Consider the following 22,143-nt stretch of genomic DNA (forward strand, 5'->3'; position numbering starts at 1 on the left):
AGGACCGTAATTCTTGTACATATAAAATGCAGGCATGCCTTTTGGCGGGATGGGGATCGTTTTTGACCCACCGCCTCCCATTCCTTCCTCTTTCGGGTCTTTCACACAGGGTGGACTTACAGGAAAGGTTTATGCTCAGGGTGTTCACAACTCTCTTTCAGGAGGTCAGACCAGTCAACAGTCCATCAGACCACCCTTAGGCGGTAAAGGGGGAAACAGAGGAAAGAAGTTGAGGAAAACACACTCATACAAGGAAGATTCACAGAGGATGTCAACGACCCTCTCACAACCCCCTTCAGCAAAGAACATCAGCTAGTGCCTCATATTACGTCAGGCGAGATGTAGGCAATGGCCAAAAGAATTAGGGTCATAGGATGTCCAAGGACGTAAAAATAGAGACAAGCATTCCTTGCCTCAGACGGGGCCCATCTTGCTGGTCAAGCCATGCAGAAACGGCCCATCTTGGCCAGGGCTTTTACCACCCTTCTCCATTGGGGCCACAGAGCTTGCTTTAGAGTCACCTCTGGTCACGAGCCGCAGCTTCTCAGAGGACTCTGGGCATCTTTCTGTGACCCTTGCTTTCCCACTGGCACACACACAGAGAAACTAAGTCCTAGGCGGCCACCTTTGTGACTTTTCCGGCCTACCTGAAGGTGTCAGAGCTGTTTGACAATAAAGTTCAGATCCAGCATGCAACTTACCCAATTCCAGAGCCTACAGTCAGTTCTCCAACGAAAACCCAGTATAGAGATTTAAAAGGTCCCTTACCTTTCACATGGCTCCTTGGGTTTGGAGGGAAACGGCCTGCAGTCCTCTAGTCATGGATGATATAGGGTTGATCCCGGACGAGCCCCCCAAATTGTTGTGGAAAATGAGTCACACCATCTGTTTGGTTCAAACAGTCTGAGGCCTTTTATTGAATACAAGCATGCAGGGAGAGGGAGACAGAGATGGTCACACGCAGGTGCCACCCTAGTCTCTCTCACCCCGCCCCTATAACACCAGTCTTATATAGGTCCAAATCCAAGCCACACGATGCCTTTCCTTATTAGTTTTTTTTTCACCACTCAAGCATTATTAATAAAGCCTTATAAGGAATAATTGAAAGACAGCTTCATAATTAGCACAGTGCTGACACACCTTGTTATTATCAAGATCTGTAGTTTGCTGTGGCAGCATTTTGACTACGGACTTTTGCAGGGTAGGGTTCATATAATGGACAGCTCGGGACTTTTCCGGAGGCCCCTTTGGTTCAATTTCTAGTTAGAAAATTGACCCATTATCTGGGTCAAATGCCACAGCCTAGCATACGTAAATGCTTTTAGCTTAAGCCAAGTCTAGCCATTGTATAGCTTAGCGTATCAACAAAGAATTATTGAATTGAGCCAGTTGCATCTCAGCACTGGGCGAGGGATCCCTGTATAAAAAGCCCCTGTGCCCCACCCCAGGGGCAGCTGCATTTCAGTGCTGGCTGGGGGATCCCTGGATAAATGCACAGCCTGGAAAGTGCTTTGTTCTTGTGCAGGTTGACAGGCATGAGGATATGAAAGATGGGCCCACAGAGCCTAATCCTCTTCCAAAAAAACTCAATCTGTGGTTTTACCACTTCCCTTTCTTCCATGCTGTGCTGACTTGGCTCTGGGGGCAGTGGGGTGCATGGCCCCCGGGCTGGGTTCCAGATTATAATAGGGGAAGTTTTAAACCAGGATGACTCACTAATTTCTGAACTCTGCGTTTTCCTATTTCTACATCTCTCTCTCTCTCTGGCCTTGTCTGAACTCCACCTTTTGCCTTAAAATTTCCACCTGTTGCTACCACCTCTGGGGTGCGGCATGAGGACTGTTTATACAGGGATCCTTGCCTGGCAATGAGATGCAGCCTTCTCTGGTGTGGGGTGTGGGGGCTGTTCATACAGGGATGTATCACCCAGAACTGAGATCTCCAGCTGTTCATAGGGATTCCATGCCTGGTACTGAAATGCAGCTACCTCTGAGGTGAGGCATGGCAGGAGCGGATGCTGGATCTAGTATAAACAGAGTTTATATCTGGTACCCCTTTTGTAGCAGCCTCATTTTCTCTCCCCATCAGTCTCTATCTCGCACCAGCTCTTGCTCGTTTCTTACAAACACCAAGAACTGGTCTCTATATTTAAACTTCTCTTTCCTCTGCCCTTGAGGAAGGCAGATCTGCTGCATGCATGAGGCCAGTTCCAAACCCAGGATGCCGCACATCCGCAGCATCGCGTTTGTGGTCATGACACTTCCCTCCTCTTTGTGCTCTCCGACCAAAGCTGTTTGTGGTGATAAAAGAAAACATAAGCAGCTCCCCGTCTCACACAAAGGGCAGCTGAGCCAGATGTGCAAAGAGCTCTGCAAAATGCATTTGAGCTAGAGAAAGGTCAGAGGGTTGCGAGAGCAAGTGGAGGCATGCATTAGCCTAGCTCCAGCGATTGATGACTAGAGCGGAGAGGGGACATAGTTTTGCAAAACTCACAAAAGTTGCATCCGTGGCCCTATGATCATCATGTCCGAACACCTCACAATGTCTACTATAGTTATCCTCACACTCCCACTGACCAAAATTATGCTGTCATTGAAAAAGTTCTATGTCATTGTCTGGGCTGTCAAGTGACTTAAACTCTATTTGTGTAACAAAAAAAAAAAATCACTTTATTAAGGGATCATGCTCCTCTGACATCTCAACACCTGGAAGACCGTCTGGCAGATAAAGACTTTGAACTAGGGAGATTGGTCCCAGGCAGGAAGGGAGTTCAGTCTGAATACTGAGAGCTGCCTGTAACATTCAGTGAGGTGAGAGTCTGATTCAAACTTTGCTTAGTCTTGTGGGGGAAATTACTGTTGACCTGACCCCTTCCCATTCTGCGGCACAATCTATGCACTATATGCAAGAGCAAGAGGCCTACGGGCCTGTATCCTGTAAGGGTGTCCCCACTCCGGGATGCTCTCTGCACTGGGTGCTTCCCTGACCCCCTGATCATTACATACAGTTCAAAGCAAGTACAGTTTATTAAACAGCAATCAATTAAACAGCAACCAATTAAAAAAAATAAGGAGAAAATGGGAAAAGTTAAAGGAAAACCTGTCACCCCGCTCCGGGGCATGGGGACACCACAACCAGCGTCTCTGGAAGGTAGGGGAAGTTCACAGTCTGTTCCTCACAAGTCCCAGGCCTCCTGCCCAGGCCCTGGCTGTGCTACAGGGATGCCGCGGGTCGGACACTTGTGCTGTCAGTGGCCACACGCCCTCAGGCTCTAGGTGGCAGGACCCTTCTGCCCAGCGTCGCCCCTGCCCCATCGCGGTTATGATCCCCCTCCAAGTCTGGCCTGCAGGGCACCTTGCCTGGGGGGCATTTCCCTGCGCTGGACCGGCTGCCCAGGTTCTCTCTCCCCAGCTGCTCCCTGCACCTGGCTCCGAACTGCTCCAGCCCCAGCCCCACCGCTCTGCCTCAGCCCTGATGCTGCTGCTCTGCCTCCAGCTCCCTGGGCTGCGTCTCTGGCCCCTCGGCTCTGGCCCAGCTCTGCTCCCCAGATCAACTTGGGCCCCTGCTCTCGCTTTGGCTCAGCCCCACTCTGTCTGACCCAGGCAATTCCAGCTCACACAGAGGACGGGAGCCTCCTGACTCCCTGATTAACCTGGCCCCCCGTCAATAAGGCTGACCTGGAGCATTGGCCTCTGCCCGTTGTTCCTGGGGACTGTCAGTCTCAGGGTCCTGATTTCCCATCCACCCCTCCCCTTTCTCTTGGTACTGGGAGCTAGCCAACCAACCTCCCACTCCCCCCCCCCCCCGAGCTTTCGTAAGGGGACAACAGTGGTTTACAAGTGATTACACTTGGTTTAGGAGCGGCATATGGGCCAAGTGAGGTGAGACCCTGCACTCAACTCACCCAGCGTGTGGGGGGCCAGGGGCCCGGCTGGATCAGGTGAGGGGCCGGCTGGGTGGAAAAACTTTGCCTACGTCAGCATCAAAGGGGTAACCTTCTAGCTGTCGCTCAGTGTACATGTATTCCTGGTCATGAATGACTTTCTCCTGCAGCCGAGCGCTTGGTGTAGGTGTGGGTCTGTCTTTCTCTCCCTGCGACTGTCTGGCTCAGTGCAGTTTGTACGTGGCCGTGTCTGTCAGTGTCGCCGGTGGCGTGTCTGTCTCACTCAGTTTAGCTGAGTCCTGTCCCCTCCCCAGGGCGGGTCTCTTTCTCCCTTTGCAAGGCACTGATATCAATTCTCTTTCCTCGGCACTCAGCTGCTTCCTCAACAGTGCCCTCAAACCTCCCAAGACACTGCTCCCAGCAGTCAGCCCACCTCCAGCTTCCCAGGATGCACCCCTTGCGGCTGCTCATTTACCTGGGCACAGGTGAGTTGCCAGCCGGTGTGGTGGGGAAAAGCTGGGGCCCTGCGTGCACCAGCTCATTGCCTAAACTTCGGGAAGGGGCATGGGAGCATCTGGGCTCTCAGGCCTCCTGGGTTCTGTCCCCAGCTCTGGGAGGGGAGGGGAGTTACAGCGGGGGGCTCGGAATCAGTCCCACAGCCAGGAGGGGCTGGCCCCTCAGCCCCCACCAGCGGCCCCTTCTCAATGGGGAAAGCTAATATGTGGCTGTTTAACCCCTGCAGTGCTGGCACCGAGCTGTGGATTCAGCGTGGACGTGGCGGGACCCATCACCTTCCAGGAGGCAGCCAGGGGGTTCGGGCAGAGCGTGGTGCAGTTCGGGAGTGCCGGAGCTGGGGGGTAAGGGCTGAACACAGGCTCAGAGCCCTCCAGTAACATGTCTCATATACACCCACGAGAGGTCCATCTGGCTGGGCTGCCCTGCCTGGGCCTCACCATCCAGGGGTGACGGGGCATCCCCTGAGCCCCCTCTGCTCTCTCCCCCACAGCCTGCTTGTCGGGGCCCCGCTGCAGATGGGAGACGTGAATGAAATCGGCAAAGTCTACAAGTGCGACCCAGGCTCCAGACGCTGCCAGGAGATCCCCATCCAGAGTAGGGGCACCCTGTGCTGTGGGGTCCAGTGGGCTAGCATAGGGGGTCTGGGAGCTAGGACACCTGGGTTCCGTCCCCAGGTCAGGGAGGGGAGTAGGGTCTAGCTGGTTAGAGCAGGGGAGGCTGGGAATCAGGACTCCTGGGTTCTAATTTCTATGCAACAATTTGCCATCACTTCCCCCCAGTGTGTGTAGGGGGCGATGCACAAAGGAGAGGGGGTACGAAATGACTCAGAGATATGCAGGACTAAACATATCCAATGACAAGGTTTCTCACCCTGGTGTTGGCGTGTTTCTCCTCTCAGGGCCCCCCGATGCCGTGAACATGTCCCTCGGATTGTCTCTGGCTGCCCAGGGCTCCAATCTTCTGGTGGGTACCGCCCCTTGGGGTGGGGAAGCGGCTCGGTCTGTGGGTTGTGCCCAGGGGCTGGGTCAGTCTCTGCCCCTGTCCCCCAGAATTCCACGGGATTCTCCTCCCCCCAGCAATGGGAGCGGGATGACTGCGCACCCACCACGCTCCAGATGGGTCATGTTACCACAGGACTTGAGGGCCTGTGTGCTGCTGTCACCAGGAGGGGATGGGCTGATATCACAGGAGCGGGTGATCTTACCACAACAAGAGCTGATGTGACAGTGGTCACCGGATGACGTCACCGTCACCGGAACATGGCATTGTTACCATGGTGAGGGATGAATGACAATGCGTGTGTAGGCAGGTGCTAACCACTAGCATAGGTGGGCCATGGCCTTGTGCAGAAGATGGTAACAGGATAACAACGGGGTGAATACAGCCAGGGTGTGATGTTTGTCTGGGGGATGGTGGGACCCAGAACGGTGCACTGGAACAGCAGGGAGGAGGAGACCATCGCCATGAAGATAGTGACTGAGATGTCATGTTGTGAGGGAGGGGGGTGACCGGGTGACATCGCCATGGGGACAGTGGCTGTGCGATGACATTGTGAAGGATGGGGGTAACTGGGCGATGTCACTCTGGGGACAGTGACTGGGCACGGCCGTAGCAGGGAGCGTGGTAACTAGGTGATGTCCCCCTTCCCCTCTCTGGGAGGCAGGTGCTGGGTCCTGGAGTCCTGTTTGCCCCATGGGGATCCTTCCCCTGGTGGGGACTTTCCCTGCATATCCATGGGGGAAGCAGACTCCCCTCACCCCCAGTGCTCTCCTCAGGGAGTGCCCAGTGACCCCATCCCTCTCTCGTGCCCCAGGTTTGCGGCCCCACGGTGCACCGGGCCTGTGGGGAGAACATGTACATCAACGGCTACTGCTTCCTCCTGGACCAGAGCCTCCAGCAGCTCCAGCGCATCCCGGACACCCTGGCAGGTATGGGGCAGCCCCAGGGGCAGCCCCAAGGGGCCACCGATTGAGGGGGGGGACCGGGCAAAATGGGCCCTTTGATCTGGTCTAGCTCTTTCCACTGAGTTTTCTCCATGTTGGTGGAGTTGAGTTAGGACGTATTTCTTTCCCGTCCCTCTCAGAGTGCCCCAGGCGTGCCACAGACATAGCGCTCCTCGTCGACGGCTCGGGCAGCATCAAACCAGAAAACTTCAGAAAGATGCAGACTTTCATCTCTGAGATCATGAAGCGTTTCCGCAGCACCGATACCCAGGTAACGGGCAGAAGCTGAACCCTACTTACCCTGAGTACTGCCTGAGGGCGAACTCCCAGTCACGGCTGACCCCAGTGCCCCAGTGCGGCACTAGGGGGCGCTGTGCTGCAGGGAGCAGGGCTGGGGGCTCAGTAAGGGGCGCACTCCTCTCGCAGTCAGTGCTGACCCCATGCCCCAGTGAGGCGCTAGGGGGCGCTGTGCTGCAGGGAGCAGCAATGGATTTTGCATCCAAAACCAGGAAAAAATTCCGGCAGAACCAGCAACATCCCGACTGCCTGCCCCAGCCGTTAACTGAGTCCGACTCCTGCTTTTCTTACCCTTCACCCTGGGGTTGTTTTTCTCTCTTCTTCCCTGCCTCCTCTTGCAGTTCGCCCTCATGCAGTACTCGCACAGATTTAGAGAGCACTTCGACTTCTTCCAGTACAGTAGGAGTCGCGACCCCGATGACCTTGTCAGGGCAGTCACACAGCTCACGGGAGCAACACACACTGCCACTGCCATCCAGAAAGTGGTGTAGGTATTGCCCTGCTCCCCGTGCTGACTCCACAGGGAATGGGCAGCAAGGACCTGCAAGCTAAGGGATAGGGACTCAGGACTCCTGGGTTCTACCCCAGCTGTGAGAGGCGAGTGGGCACTAGTAGGTTAGAGTGGGGTGGGGATGCTGGGAGCCAGGACTCCGGGGTTCGATTGCCAGCTCTGAGCCTCTGTTGTGTTGTGACTTTAAGCAAGTCACAGCCCCTCCCGGTGTCTCAGTTTCCCCATCAGTAAAATGGGGACATGACACTGACCTCCTTTGTGAAGGACTTTGAGATCTGCAATGCCAAAGCAGTGGACGAGCGCTACGTGTTATTACATATCAATAATCCTCCCAGGCGTTCCCCACCCCCCCTTTTCCAGGCGGGAGCTGTTCACCTCTGGGAGAGGCGCTCGGGATGAGGCCACCAAGATTCTCATTGTGATCACAGATGGGCAGAAATACAAAGACCCGCTTTCTTATTCAGACGCCATCCCCGAGGCTGAGAGAGCTGGGATCATCCGCTACGCCATCGGGGTGAGCCGTGGCTGTGTGGAGAACTAGTAGGGATCTGAGCCCATGTCCAGGGACATGGTGGTGGTGTGGGAGGCAGGGGCAGTGGGCAGTACAATCAAGCATGGGAGAGCACCGGCACAGAGGCCGGGGAGGCAAACGGAAGCCAGGTTGTAACTGAGCCAGGGTATGGTGCTATAGCAGAGCTGGAGTTTCACTTGCCAGACCAAGCGGCAGCCGATTGTATCTCGTTAAAGGCTGTTCCCTGTGTCCACTATTGGTCAGGTTGCGAAACGTTGCCTAGTCAAAGGTGGGATATTCTCACTGCCCTCCAATCCACATGCCCACTCCAATGGTCTTGAAGTTTCGTGTGCTTCCAGGGGATGCAGGGTAGTGTTAGTGATCCACATGTGGGGTGACTTGACCCAAGGGTTGCTGGGACACATTCTCCCACAGATCCAGGATTTGACAAAATCACCCTGTTCTCAATACTGTTATTTCATTTTCTGCACACACTTGGGGCTCAAACAATGGCTCTGGTCCTCCCCAAGCTGACCTGTCACTCAACCCTTATGTCAGCTAGTGCACGGCATCTACTATCCCATTGGGGAAGAAGTATTGGACCAATGATTGGCCTTAGAGTGTGGATTGTCACAGCACAGCTCCAGTGCACCCCATGCCCACGCCCCGGAGCGGCACGTGGTGCTGGCTGACCGTGTCTCTCGAGGCCCCAGCAGGGCTTGGGGCGGGAGGGTATTCGCCCAGGCTCTTGGCCTGTGACTGATGCCGATGCCCTGGTCTCCCCTGCACTCTGCTCCATCCCTTGAAGGTCGGCGAGGCCTTCTCCAGGGCTGCTGCCCAATGGGAGCTCCAGGAGATCGCCTCTGAGCCCACTGACGAGCATGTCTTCCGGGTGGACAATTTTGACGCCCTCCAGGGCATCCAGAATCAGCTGCAGGAGAAGATCTTTGCCATCGAAGGTACCAGAGATGGGGGAGTGGCCGCACTGGTCTGGGGCACTAGAAGTGGGTTTTCAGGACAGGAAATGGGACAGGGAGCTGCTGGGAATCCAGAGCTCAAATAGGCCCCAAATATCCTCTCTTTTCCCATCCAACATATATCTACTGATTTATCTCCAGAAATGCCCCTGATGCCTTTCTCATCCGGGGGCCCCCGGACAGGAGACTGGCTGGTGCAAGGGGTTGAGGAATGGGACATGGGTCCTTTTCTCAAGGGGGTGCTGGGTCCAATCCAGCCTCGAGGTGGGGAGAAGGGCTGGCTCAGGAAATGGGACATCGGGCCTTTATCATCTATGATGGTCTTTCCTATATCTGTCTGTCTGTCTCTACCCCCAGGCACCCAGTCCCAGAGCGGCAGCTCCTTCCAGCTGGAGATGTCCCAGGAAGGATTCAGCTCCTTGCTGTCCCCTGTGAGTGACGCCTGGCCCCGGGGTGTGTCCCACGCTGACATGCCCTGGGGCCCTGATGGATCTTCCAGCCTAAGTAGTGTCAGGCTGGGTTAGTCCCTGAAAGGCAGATGGCCCTTTATTAGCCCAGAGAGCTGGAGGAGCAGCGTGGGCGGTGCTTTTCCCACGGTGCCTGAGAGTGGCGCTGTCCTGCTAGCCGGGGCCTCAGTCGGGGGCGCTGTCTCCCCTGGCAGTCCCCAGTGCCATGCTAAGCCACACTGTTTTGCAGATGGTGAGGAGGTCTCCTAAATATTCCCTGTCCTGTCCGTTCCCTGTAATCAGTCCCCTTTGCCGTGCCTGTCTGTTTAGGACGGGCCTGTGCTGGGAGCGGTGGGAGCCTATGACTGGTCCGGCGGGATATTCCTGTATGGGAGCAGCGGGCAGCCGAGCTTCATCAACGTATCCAGAACCTCCACTGACATGAATGATGCTTACCTCGGTAAGAACAAACCCACCGAGCTTCCCTTACCTATTTAAACAGCCCCCGCACCCCACCCCAGAGGTGGCTGCATCTCAGTTCTGAGAAAGTTCTGTGCAGCACTGTTGTAGGGCTGTTTCCCATCTCACCTCCCCACGTCCCTCTCTTCCTTTGAGGTTATTCGTCTCAGATCATCACAGCCAATGGGCAGAGCAGCTACATGGTCGGGGCCCCTCGCTATCAACACGCCGGCAAAGTCGTCCTGTTCAGCCGGGATACCAATGGTGGGGAATGGACACCCAGATGGGAGCTGCAGGGGGAGCAGGTGTGGGGAGCATTACAGACAATGTGGACCATGTGTGGGTGTGGTTGTGGGGGACTCGTGCAGGACTGGAGGAAGCCTGTAAGGTTTTGACACCATGTGTTTGGCTTCACCTTCAGGAACGATTCAATCAGAAAGACTCAGGCAGGGGATAAATTTGACTGGTTTAGAGAACTGCACCGCAGCTGACAGTCAGCATCTCTCCAGTATCCCACTGCTCTTACATTCAGTTACGGTTTGTCTCCACTGAAAACCCTGAGGCAGTGAGGATGCTACCTACACCAACAGGAGTGCTTCTCCCATTGGCATAGGTAACCCACCTCTGTCTAGCACTGACTACACTGGGGGTTAGGTAGTTTTAATTACGTTGTTCAGGGGGGTGGATTTTCACACCCCCGAGAAACGTAGCTATAATGTTTAGTGTAGACCAGGCCTTAGACAGAACACATAAGACTACTATGAAGAGACTCAGACAGGGTTAAAACATGGCTGATCACATGCACGGTGTCTGAAAAGGATTGTTTGCCCCTCAACTAACGCCACACGTTTCTCGAAGGTCTAACTGCCGGTACATTCCAGCTGAACAGAATTTATAACAGTGACTTAGTCAGAGTGGCTCAGTGAATCAAGGCTACTTGTGCAAGCATGGCCTCGAAAACGAAATGCATCACAATGAGCATTCAGCAGCTTTGAAAGAGGCTGCCGACCTCGGCCTGTGCGTCCACTTAGAAAGAAAACTGACGGCGGGAGCAGCACCTGCTGGGTGTAAAGGGTGGGTGAGGGTGAGGATGGAAGGAACATGGGGATTGAATCCTGCTCCCAGCAGGGTGGGGAGTGAGGGACCCAGTAGGAGAAGAAGGAGGAAGTGACTAAAATGGAGGAGTGACTTCTCTGTCCCTCCAGGTCGGCTCGTATTTCGGGGGTACGCTGTGCGCTGTGGACCTAAACAGAGATGGGAACACGGACCTGGTTCTGATCGGAGCCCCCATGTACTATACACCTCTGAATGGAGGGCGCGTCTATATCTGCTCGTTCAGCCAGCAGGTAGGAGAGACAAGCGGGGCCACGGGAAAGATGGATAGCCTGGGAGTCACGTTTTACCTGGGCTGCTGTGGGGCTGGGATATTTTGAAAATAAACACCGTGATACCTGAGACTGTGCTCCAGGGAGCAGGGTGGGGGGCTCAGTAGAGGGTGCGCTCACCTAGCAGTGCATGCTGTCCCCAGTTCAGCACTAGAGGATGCTCTGTTGCTGGGAGAGGCATGAGGAGGCTCAGTAGGGGACACCGACCCTCACAGTGAATGCTGATCCATTTTCCATGTGCTTCTTTGGATCTCGCCTGCAGGGGGTGACGCTGAGGTGTAGGAGAACACTGCAGGGGCAGACGGGGCAGGCGTTCGGGCGCTTCGGGGCCAGCATGTCGGAAATCGGGGACATCAGCGGGGACGGATGGAGAGATGTGGCCATTGGGGCTCCCACGGAGAATGACAATCGCGGGGCCTTGTACATTTTCCATGGGGAAAAGAGAGGCCTCAGACCCCAGTACAGACAGGTGAGCCCAGCCCCTGTGAGGTGGGGTCAACACACAGTCCTGAAGGGTTGTTACAGGGGCCCCAGGGGCCCCAGGGGCCCCTTGTGGCCATTAGCCCCTTTCCCACCTCTCACCCTCCGCTGCCCCGTAGCGCCCATTATACAGTACAGCTGCCCTTGCTGTGGGAATGTTCCTATTCTCATAAGTTTAGGGCAGAACTGAATTGCAGAGTTAATTTTTCCTAAAAAAATTAAATTGTATTACCAGTTGTGTTGAATAAATCTGAAAAAACTTTCATAGAATCATAGAATATCAGAGTTGGAAGGGACCTCAGGAGATCATCAAGTCCACCCCCCTGCTCAAAGCAGGACCAATCCCCAACTAAATCATCCCAGCCAGGGCTTTGTCAAGCCTGACCTTAAAAACTTCTAAGGAAGGAGATTCCACCACCTCCCTAGGTAACCCATTCCAGTGCTTCACCACCCTCCTTGAGAAAACGTTTTTCCTAATATCCAACCTAAACCTCCCCCACTGCAACTTGAGACCATTACTCCTTGTCCTGTCATCTGCTATCACTGAGAATAGTCTAGATCCATCCTCCTTGGATCCACCTTTCTGGTAGTTGAAAGCAGCTATCAAATCCCCCCTCATTCTTCTCTTCTGCAGACTAAACAATCCCAGTTCCCTCAGCCTCTCCTCATAAGTCGTGTGTTCCAGTCCCCTAATCATTTTTGTTGCCCTTCGCTGGACTCTCTCCAATTTTTCCACATCCTTCTTGTAGTGTGGGACCCAAAACTGGACACAGTACTCCAGATGAGGCCTCACCAATGTTGAATAGAGGGGAACGATCACGTCCCTCGATCTGCTTTGTCTGAGCAGAGCAGTAACAGTGGCTAAAAGACTAGTCATACACAAATGGCAATCCGAAAAGCGACCAACAATTAAAAGTTGGATCATAGATCTTGTAAGCTTGGCCACCCTGGAAAGAATTATCTATGTAATAGCAATATCCAAGAAAACTTCTCCGAGATATGGGATGCTTTCCTCTGAATGATCCTATTAAAACCATTCTTCCCCCGCCCCTTCCTCCCCAGTTCCATCTCTTTCCATGTCCATCCCCCCTCCTCTGAATTTTGCTTGTTTTGAATTATTCTTTAAACTTATATTAAGAATTTTTCTTTAACCAGCTGCATTTTATAAGCCAAATTTGTTTGTTTCTAAATTATGTATTTCAAGAAATTGATTAATAGTTTAACCAGTAATAAAATATATAGTTATATGTTAAAAGTATAGCTGATGATAGACGTCAAATGGTTAATATATTGAGACATTTATGTATTATGAATAATTTGTGTATATTTCGGTTAGTATTTCTATATATATATTTAAAAAATCAATACAAAATTAATAGAAAAAATACAGAACAGCCGCCCCTTCCCCATCCCTCACCCTCTGCTGCCCCCTAGTGCCCATTATATAGTACAGCCGCCCCTTTCCCACCTTTCACCCTCCACTGCCCCCCAGTGCCCATTATACAGAACAGCCGCCCCTTTCCCATCCCTCACCCTCCGCTGCCCCCAGTGCCCATTATACAGAACAGCCGCCCCTTTCCCACCTCTCACCCTCCGCTGCCCCCTAGTGCCCATTGTACAGTACAGCCGCCCCTTTCCCACCCCTCACTCTCCGCTGCCCCCTAGTGCCCATTGTACAGAACAGCCGCCCCTTCCCCATCCCTCACCCTCTGCTGCCCCCCAGTGCCCATTATATAGTACAGCCGCCCCTTTCCCACCTTTCACCCTCCGCTGCCCCCCAGTGCCCATTATACAGAACAGCCGCCCCTTTCCCATCCCTCACCCTCCGCTGCCCCCTAGTGCCCATTATACAGAACAGCCGCCCCTTTCCCACCTCTCACCCTCCGCTGCCCCCTAGTGCCCATTGTACAGTACAGCCGCCCCTTTCCCACCCCTCACTCTCCGCTGCCCCCTAGTGCCCATTGTACAGAACAGCCACCCCTTTCTCACCCCTTGCTGCTCTCTCTGCCCCACAGCGCATCGAGGGGTCGCTGTTTCCCAGCAGGCTGCACTACTTTGGCCAGGCCGTCAGTGGCGGGACAGACCTGACGGGGGACGGACTGCCAGACATCGCGGTGGGGGCACAAGGGCAGGTCCTGCTGCTGAGGTGAGTTACTCTGTGTCGTTGCACTGCTCCACATGGCAGTCACAGACAGCACCAGTGCATGTGTGTGTGTGTGTGACTGCTGCCCCCTGCTGGAGAATGGCACAATGACAGCTCTGCTGCTCCCTTCTCTGCCCCCCAGCATCTCCTCTAGCAGAGCTGCATGTCCATATCCCATCTCCCTGGGGTGCTGGGTGGGAGGCTCAGGGGAGGGAAGGGGCCTGGCCCCTTTGCAGGGAGCAGCTGGGTGACGGTTCTATTCCTCCCATGGCAGGTCTCGGCCAGTGCTCAGAGTCGGGGTCTCCATCAGTTTCCAGCCCCCCAGGATTCCAACCTCAGTCTTCCACTGCCAGGGGCAGGAGCAGCTCAACACGGAGGCCAGCAGGGCAAATATCTGCTTCACCGTCACTAAGGGCACCATGGACAGCCTAGGTCTGACCAAACCCCTCCCCCCTAAGACAGCCAGTCTCCTGGGGCTGGATCGGAGGGAAAGGCCCCCATGTCCCATTTCCCCTTGATGGTCCCACTCTCAGTCTCTCTCTGTCCGTCGTTTCCCCTCCCCTGTAGGCAACAGGATCTCCAGCACCATCCAGTACAGCCTGGCCCTGGACCCCGGGCGGACAAAGATCCGAGCCACCTTCGTCTCCAATGGCCCCGTCCTGAGCGGGGAGCTGCAGCTCGGCATCGAGACGAGATGTGAGACATACCAGATAACATTACCTGTGAGTGTGGGGGGTCCTAACCCCTTCCCCTCCTACTGTGTCTGCCTCTCCCACTCTGCCCCTCGCTCCCAAATCACCCAGAGAACAAACCTCTCTCCGGGTCCCACCCAGCACCCAGCCTCCCATTACCCTTCAGGGGCCCGTCATGTCTCTCTGTCTCCCCAGCTCTGCCCAGAGGACACCCTGACCCCCATCACCCTGCGCCTCAACTACACCCTGACGGGGGAGCCCATTGCCGTTGTCCATCGCCTCAGACCCATCCTGAGCGAGGACTCCACCGTGATGACTTCAGGTGTGGTAAGGCTGCCAGAGCCGGGCAATGGTGTTTGTGACAGCGCCAACGTTGGTTGTAGTGGATCTGGGTGTGGTTGCAGTGCTGGAGAAGCCTGAATGGATGTTCTGTGGTGATGGGTAAAATTGTGATGTGGGTGACAGCATTGGGTGAGGTTGCATTGGTTGTGTTATTGGTGATGTTGTTGGTTAGGACTGCAGTGGTTTCGGTGACAGTGTTCGCTGAGGTTGAAGTAGCTGTGTTTGTGAGGGGTTGGTTCAGATTGTAGTGATCTCGGTGACAGTATGGTTTGAGTTTGTAGTCATTATGGTATGGGTGATGTTGGCTCAGACTGTAATGGTCTTGGTGGCAGTATTAGTTCAGGTTGTTGTGGCTTTGTTGCTTGTAGGGGTGCAGATTGTGTTGAGATTGTACCGGTGACAGTGTTGGCTAAGGTCGTAATGGTTGTGTTGTTAGTTACGGTGTTGGTACAGAAGATACTGATGGGTGGCGGTGGTTATAGTGGTGTTGGCGACAGTGTAGTTTGTGGTTGCTGTGGGTGAGTGGTTGGTGACTGTTGTTTCAGACTCTATTGACTCTCTATTATGGTCGAGATTGTAATTGTATTAGTTACCGGGTTAGTTGTAGTTGCAGTGGCTGTGTTGGTAACTGTTGTTTCAGACTCTATTGGTAGCGGTGGTTGGTGAGATTGTAATGGTGTTGGTTACACTGTTGGCTGAGGTTGTAGTGGTTATGTCATCGTGACAGTGTTGGTTGACACTGTATGGGAGGTGTCAAGGCTGATTCCCCACTCTGGCACTTTGAGTGCAGAAGGTGGGGGCCCGCAAGGATTCTAAAAATGGATACTGGCCACTCCAGGCTGGTATTAAACTCCAAGGTTACTGCTTCTCTCTGACCTTGGCTGGGTAGAGGCTGCCCCCACCCAAGTGCAGAACCCCTTTGAGAGCCCAGGAAGGTGCACTTGGGAAATTCCTCCTTGTGGGGTACCCTCAAGCCCTTTCACCCCATCTCCGGGGAAGCGCTGAGAAAGAAAAAAAGGAAATCAGCTGTTGCCACCGGCTAATTAAACATCTGCACTAACCTCTTAAGATACAAAATTCCAATTCTGCTCTTAAAAAAGGTAAATTTTATTAATAAAAAAAAGAAAGAAAACACATCTGGGAACTCAGGTGACTGCAAGTTTTTACAAGAGCAATTACAAGAATTAAGCATCAAGAATCGCTTCCTTGAGGTTCAGCTTAAAAGTTACCAGCAAAACAAAAGCACCTGGGGTTAGCACAGAGGAATCCACAAGCCATAAAGAAATAAAAGGGATCAATCTGATCGCGTCTTCCTAGACATTCCTGATCCACTTACATATCTGGGGTTTTAAATGAGTAGTTTCTAGGTATGATACTGATGGTTTTTAATACCTGGCCTAAGCTATTCACAGCTTGACTGCTGTCCTGTCTGCCTCTCCCTGGGAGAACAACAACAGACAGACCAAAGGGGAGTCATTTCCATTTTAAAAAGTTCGAGCCTTCCCATTGGCTCTTTTGGCCAGGTGGCCACTCACTTCCTTTTCCCTATGCATAACAGTGAGACTTTCTAACCCTTTACAGGCAGAGCAATTAGAGAACAGCTACTAAGAGGGAGTTTATCGCCACTGGCTGGCTGGGTGTCCATAAAAGGGAGCTGCCCCCCACCTCCCCCTTTCCTTTATCACAGGCGGTGGTGGTGGAAGTGACAGTGGAGACTGTAGTGGGGGGTACGCTGGCAGAGGTTGTTTCCTCTATAACGCTGGCGGTGGCGTTAGTTCAGACTGTGATGATGCTGATGCCGGTTGCAGTTGAGACTGTGGGGCACCTGTTGACGGTGCTGGTGACGCTGTCCGTTCCGACTGTTTGGGTGCTGGTGACGCTGTCTGTTCCGACTGTTCGGGTGCTGGTGGTGGGTTGGGAATGCGAAGGTGCAGGTAACAGTGTAGGGGGGCAAATGCAGCCGTTGCGTTCTTCGTGAGGCTGTTTCAGACTGTATTGCGGGCGGTGGCGACGACTGAGATTATCTGATGGGTGACGACGCTGGCTGAGTTTTGCTCCTGTCCCCTCCTAACCACCCTGACCCCTGCTCCCTTCCCCGCCTCCCCTGGGATCTCGCCCTAGCTCCCGTTTGAGAAGGACTGTGGCACTGACAGCATCTGCACTGATGAGCTACAAATTTCCTTCAGTTTCTCCGGGTAAGTCCTCCCCCTGCCTCCCCCCTCCTCCCCCAGATAACTTCCACAGTGGGACCCGTCCGGCTCAATCAGGCCTCAGATCTGCAACACCCAGTGGGGGATCTCCCCATATTTCCTCGTGGCATCTCACTGGGCACCGATATAGGAAGCTGGCAGCCCTTTTATAAGAAGCTCGCACCACTGCCCCAGCGCGGCATTAGGGGCTGCATGGGGTTCCCATCTGGGCACTGTTATAGGGCGCTCACAGCACTGGTTTCCCCTGCTGGGCACTGTCTTGAGGAAGCTTGCAGTGATGCTGGGGCACTGCCCTCCCTGAGGAAGCTCACCCCTTTCTCTCCCCCTTAGCTTGAGCACCCTGGTGGTGGGGGTCACCCCCGAACTCAGCACCACCGTCTCCATCCAGAACCGCGGGGAGAATTCCTACAGCACCACAGTGCGGTTCTTCTACCCGGCCGCGCTGTCCTACCGCCGGGTCCTGCTGCTCCAGGTACCATCCAAACCCTCCAAGCACTGCCGACAAGGAGGGCAGGACACAGGGGATGGTGCAGAGGGTGGGCATGGGCTCAGCAGGGGGTGCTGTGGGCCCTGTCTTTCACTGGATGGTTTCCTGTGCTCAGTCTAACAGGAGGGCCATGGTCATTAAGTGCAGCTCGGCCGTGGGCTCCGAGGAGCAGACTCAGAGGAACAGCACCTGCCACATCAACCACCCCATCTTCTGGAGTGGGGCCAAGGTAGGATTGCCCACCCCCCTCAGCCCAGTAGCCTGTCACTGCCCATCCCCTGCTTTCTCTGCCAGTTTGCCAGGCCCTGAGCCTGGCTCTCTCTCACCCCACATGTGTTTTCCAGGCCATTTTCATCGCCACCTTTGACGTCTCCCCCAAAGCCGATCTGGGGGACAGTCTGCAGATCACAGCCAAAACCAGCAGGTGAGGGGGGCATGCAGGCCACAGAGGGCAGTGTGAGAGGCAGTGCAGAGGGCTAGGTGTGTAGGGCAGTGCAGTGGGGTGTGGTGCCTGGTTCAGTCTATTGATGTGTAGGGGAGGGCAATGGTATGTGGTGCCTGGTGCAGACTGCAGGTTAGTGCAGTGATGCATGGTCCAGTGAAATGCAGTCAGGTGTAGGGCAGTGCTGTGTGCTGCAGTGCAATACAGTGATACATGCGCATTGCAGTGATGGATGGTGCGACGGCAGTTCCACAATGCCTGTGCAGTGAAATGCAATGGTGTGGGGGGCAGTGCCGTGCAGGGCAGTGATGCCAGTCACAGTGCCATTGAATGGAGGGCACAGCCGCTCAATGGCCTAGGAGGCAGTGCAGCACGGTGATGCGTGGCACTGCTGAGTGGCAGATGCCATAAAGCCAGGCAGAGCAGTGTGATGCAGCCCAATGAATGAGGCACCGTGTGGGCTGATGATGCCGGCTAGTACACTGCCCCACGGCAGACAGCCAGGGTGCAGTGGTGCAGGGCAGTGACGCATGCTGAGAGGCATTGTGCAATGCTGTACGCTCAGGGAAAGGCTGGGTGGCACAGTACAATTACCAGTACTTCAGGGTGGTGCAGCGATCTATACTCAAAGCAGTGGAGTATGTTGCAGTACAGTGATGGAAACTGCAGGGTGATGCAGTGCTGTATAATCCACAGCACTGGCATATGGTGCAGTGCAGCGCAGTGGATTATGGTGCAGCTCACTGACGTAGACTGCAAGGTGGTGCAGTGGGGTATAAACCAGAGCAGTGGCATTTGGTGCACTGCAGCAGAGTATGGTGCAGGGCAGCGGCATATGGCGCAGTGCTGCAACCTAGGCTGCACTGTGGTGCAGTGATGCATAACCCAGACCAGTGGAGTATGGTGCAGTGCAGTGATGTATGCGGGAGGTCAGGGCAATGGTGTATGGCAGTGGTTCTCAAACTAGGGCCGCCGCTTGTTCAGGGAAAGCCCCGGCGGGTCGGGCCGGTTTGTTTACTTGCCGTGTCTGCAGGTTCAGCCGATCACGGCTCCCAGTGACCGCAGTTCGCCGCTCCAGGCCAATGGGGGCTGCGGGAAGCGGCACGGGCCGAGGGATGTGCTGGGTGCCCTTCCTGCAGCCCCCATTGGCCTGGAGCGGTGAACCGCGGCCAGTGGGCAGGGCTGCCCAGAAGGAGGGGCAAGTGGGACAATTCGGCGGGTCCTTCGGTGCCGCCGAACACACGGGGAGTGAAGGACCCGCCGGCGCTTCTTCCGCTCCGGGTCTTCGGCAGCAAGGGGTCCTTCCGCTCCATGTCTTCGGCGAAGTGCCCGGAAGACCCGGAGCGGAAGGGCCCCCGCCGCCGAAGACCCCAGCCCCCCTGAATCCTCTGGGCGGCCCTGCCGGTGGGAGCCGCGATCGGCTGAACCTGCGGACGCGGCGGGTAAACAAACGGGCCCGGCCCGCCAGGGGCTTTCCCTGGATAAGCGGCGGCCCTGGTTTGAGAACCACTGGTGTCTGGTGCAGTGCAATGGAATATGGCGTTCTGCAGTGACATATATTGCAGTGCAGGACAGTGGTGTGTAACCCAGAGTTGTGATGTATGGCGCGATACAGTGATTTAGGGTGCAGGGCACGGGTAGTTCGTGCAGGGCAGTATTGTGCAGGGCAGTGAACTCTGGTGCATTCTCCCTGCAAAGTTACTTGGCTGTTTCTCTTCACATCTCTCCCCTTTTCCCTCCCCTCCCCCCAGTGACAATGGCGGCCCCATCACCGAGCGCATGATTCACCGGGCGGAGCTGCCGGTCAAGTACGGCATCTTCCTCATCCTCACCAGGTTGGTCCGTGTGGAGACAGAGGGGACAGGTTGGAGAGCACCCCCTACTGAGCCCCCTGCTCCCTGCAGCACAGCGCCCCCTTCTGGACATGACACCCCCCTGTCACTCTTCATTACTCTCACCCACTCCTATCCCTCGTCCCTTCTGTCCTTTTCCTCCCCCAGCCTCGAGGAGTCCACCAAGTACGTCAACTTCTCCGCCGAGGAGGCAGGGACAAGTGTGCCAGTGACACATGGGTACGAGGTGAGGCCGGCGGCACAGAGCGCGAGGGGGGAGATGGGGCAAGAGGGAGGGAGTGGAAGCGATTTAATGGGATCTAGTGGGTTAGAGCACGGAGGGGTGGGGGTGGGCAGGGAGCCAGGACTCCTGGGTTCTATCCCCAGCTCTGGCAGGGGAGTGGGGTCTGAGGGTCAGATCAGGGGCTGGGGATCAGAGCTCCTGGGTTCTCTTCCTGCAGTGCCCTGTAGCGAGTCTGTTTCTTTCAGGTCAAGAACCTGCGGCAGCGAAGCATCCCCATCTCGGTCACGTTCCAGTTCCCCGTGGAGCTGAGCGGGGTCCGGGTGTGGGACGCCTCTGAGGTCGTCCCCTCCAAGGTACCTGCCTCTCCCTGCCCTTGTGTGTGTGAGATGGGCCCAGTGACGCCGGCTCGGCCCTACAGCGCCCCCTGCTGGGACAGGCTGCTTACGGGGGAAACACACTCTGTCCCCACCCCCTAAACCAGCCAGTCCCCTGTCCTAGGGCCGGATTAGAGCCAGTGCCCCATAGAGGGGAAAGGCCCTGGGTCCCCTTCCCGCCCCCGTTAACACCGTGTCTCTCTCCCTCCCCAGCCCCAGCTGGCTCAGTGCACCAGTGAGGCTGAAACGCCCGGTTCGAAGGACTTTGTGAAGCAGATGAGCGAGCGCCCCCTGCTGGTGAGTACAGGCTGGCACGGATCCCAGCAGCCCCTTCCCCTCCGCACTAACACAGACAGCGAGGGGGGGGGCTGAGCTGGGGGAGGGACCCCTGCTATAAACAGACCCAGACCCTCATGGCCATGCTGAGCCCCTGCATGCCCCCTGCCTCACCCGGCGATATCCTTCTGCACCCAGGACTGCTCTGTGGCCACCTGTAAGAAGATCCGGTGCAGAATCGCCTCCCTGGAAATGCAGCAGCCGCTGGAGTTTATGATCAAAGGGAACGTCAGCTTCCAGTGGGTCTCCCAGGTACGAGAGCTGCCTCTGCCTCCTGGCCCCAGGCAAGAGATCCCCCCATGTGAACAGCCCCTGAGCCCCTCCCCAGAGGTGGCTGCATCTCAGTGCTGGGCAAGGGATTGCTCCTATGTGAATGGCCTGTAAATTGCTCTGGGTCCCTCTGGGGTGATGCTCCGGGCTGGTTTGTGTCATTTCTGGTCAGGGACGGTGAATTTCTCTGTTCCAGACTCAGCAGCAGAAAGTGAGTCTGGTGAGCGAGGCCCGGATTGAATACGAGGAGAAGAAATACACCCAGAAGGAGGGATTCGTCCAGCGCCAGGTACCAGAGTGACTGTGCCCAGGATAGAGAGAGCATTGGGTAATGGTTAGAGCTGGGAGCCAGGACTCCTGAGTCCTGTCCCTGCTCTGGGAGGAAGTGGGGTCTGGGGATTTAGAGCAGGGGCGGGTGATGGTGCCCCGACTCCTGGGTCCCCATCTCACAGCTCCTCTCCTCCAGGTGCAGACATTGGTGGAGTGCTCCGAGGTCTATAACTACCTGCCCATCATCATGGGCAGCAGCGTGGGGGGCCTGGTCCTGCTGGCTCTCATCACCGCAGCCCTCTACAAGGTGAGTGGGGCAGGGCTTGGACCCCTCCCCCACCACCCTGGGGTCGGGGCCTGTGGCTCTCCCAGCTGGGTGGGGGCAGGGAGAGGGTCCCACACCCCATCCCCCTGACCCACAACGTGAGTCTGTCCGTCTGCTTCTCACTATCTCTCCCCTCTGTCTCCTACCAGCTCAACTTCTTCAAGCGCCAGTACAAGAAGATGATGGAGGATGCGAGGGATGGTGCTGGGGCCAGGCTGGACCAGAGCAACTCTGCCAATGTCTGCCTCAGCCCCAACCTCCCCAAATAATAGCCCCCCCCGCCCTGCCCCGCCCCAGAATGCTCTGCTTCTGCCTTCCCGCACATCCGCCCCCCATGGACTGCTCTGGATCTGCATTCTGATGACCTACTTGCACTCAGAACATAGCCCTATAACAACCATGTGGGGCTGGGAGTCTGGACTCATGAATTCTCTCCCCAGCTCTGGGAGGGGAGTGGGGTCTAGTGGTGAGAACGGGCAGGGGAAGCTGGGAGACAGGACTCCTAGGTTCTATCCCTAGCAGATGAGAGGTCTCTGGTATGCGAGATCAGAATAATAGGGGACGTGAACCCTCTTGCAAAGCGATGGATGCTAAGGAGCTCAGTGTGTTCAGTTTATTAAACGAAGATTGAGGTGTGATTGCCGTGTATTATTGTGACCAAGCGGGAATTTTTCATAATATTTTGGATGACTATTGTGTGTGCCTCAGTTTCACCTATGTGGCGCACGGTTAACTAGGTGTGGGGGGGAACGGTTTTTACTCTTTGCA

The 22,143-nt window shown here is 55.4% G+C and overlaps 1 protein-coding gene across 1 annotated transcript; it reads left to right on the forward strand.

Annotated features, from left to right (window-relative positions):
* The first annotated feature begins 262 nt into the window (after positions 1–262).
* LOC311522659 (integrin alpha-D-like) lies at positions 263–22,002 on the forward strand. The gene is made up of 32 exons (XM_084632118.1): positions 263–341; positions 2,678–2,810; positions 4,258–4,368; positions 4,626–4,740; positions 4,890–4,993; positions 5,298–5,362; positions 6,213–6,327; positions 6,483–6,613; positions 6,981–7,126; positions 7,511–7,664; positions 8,470–8,620; positions 8,996–9,069; positions 9,415–9,544; positions 9,700–9,848; positions 10,749–10,889; positions 11,191–11,397; positions 13,424–13,554; positions 13,826–13,983; positions 14,119–14,273; positions 14,439–14,570; positions 16,707–16,780; positions 17,126–17,267; positions 17,398–17,511; positions 17,627–17,706; positions 19,476–19,559; positions 19,725–19,803; positions 20,046–20,153; positions 20,388–20,471; positions 20,649–20,762; positions 20,977–21,069; positions 21,247–21,357; positions 21,525–22,002. Exons 3-32 carry the CDS (start codon positions 4,332–4,334, stop codon positions 21,642–21,644), a joined length of 3,498 nt encoding a protein of 1,165 aa, XP_084488244.1. The 5' UTR covers positions 263–341; positions 2,678–2,810; positions 4,258–4,331; the 3' UTR covers positions 21,645–22,002.
* Positions 22,003–22,143: the final 141 nt, after the last annotated feature.

Source organism: Lepidochelys olivacea (genome assembly GCF_965140295.1).
Source record: "Lepidochelys olivacea isolate rLepOli2 genome assembly, chromosome: 6".
NCBI classification, from domain to species: domain Eukaryota; kingdom Metazoa; phylum Chordata; order Testudines; family Cheloniidae; genus Lepidochelys; species Lepidochelys olivacea.

Bases quoted from the DNA above. Each gene is read 5' to 3' on its own strand.
- LOC311522659 (XM_084632118.1), top strand. From the start codon at position 4,332: ATGCACCCCTTGCGGCTGCTCATTTACCTGGGCACAG. The intron at 6,328-6,482 runs GTATGGGGCAGC...CGTCCCTCTCAG, and splicing joins CATCCCGGACACCCTGGCAG to AGTGCCCCAGGCGTGCCACA. The intron at 13,555-13,825 runs GTGAGTTACTCT...CTCCCATGGCAG, and splicing joins GGGCAGGTCCTGCTGCTGAG to GTCTCGGCCAGTGCTCAGAG.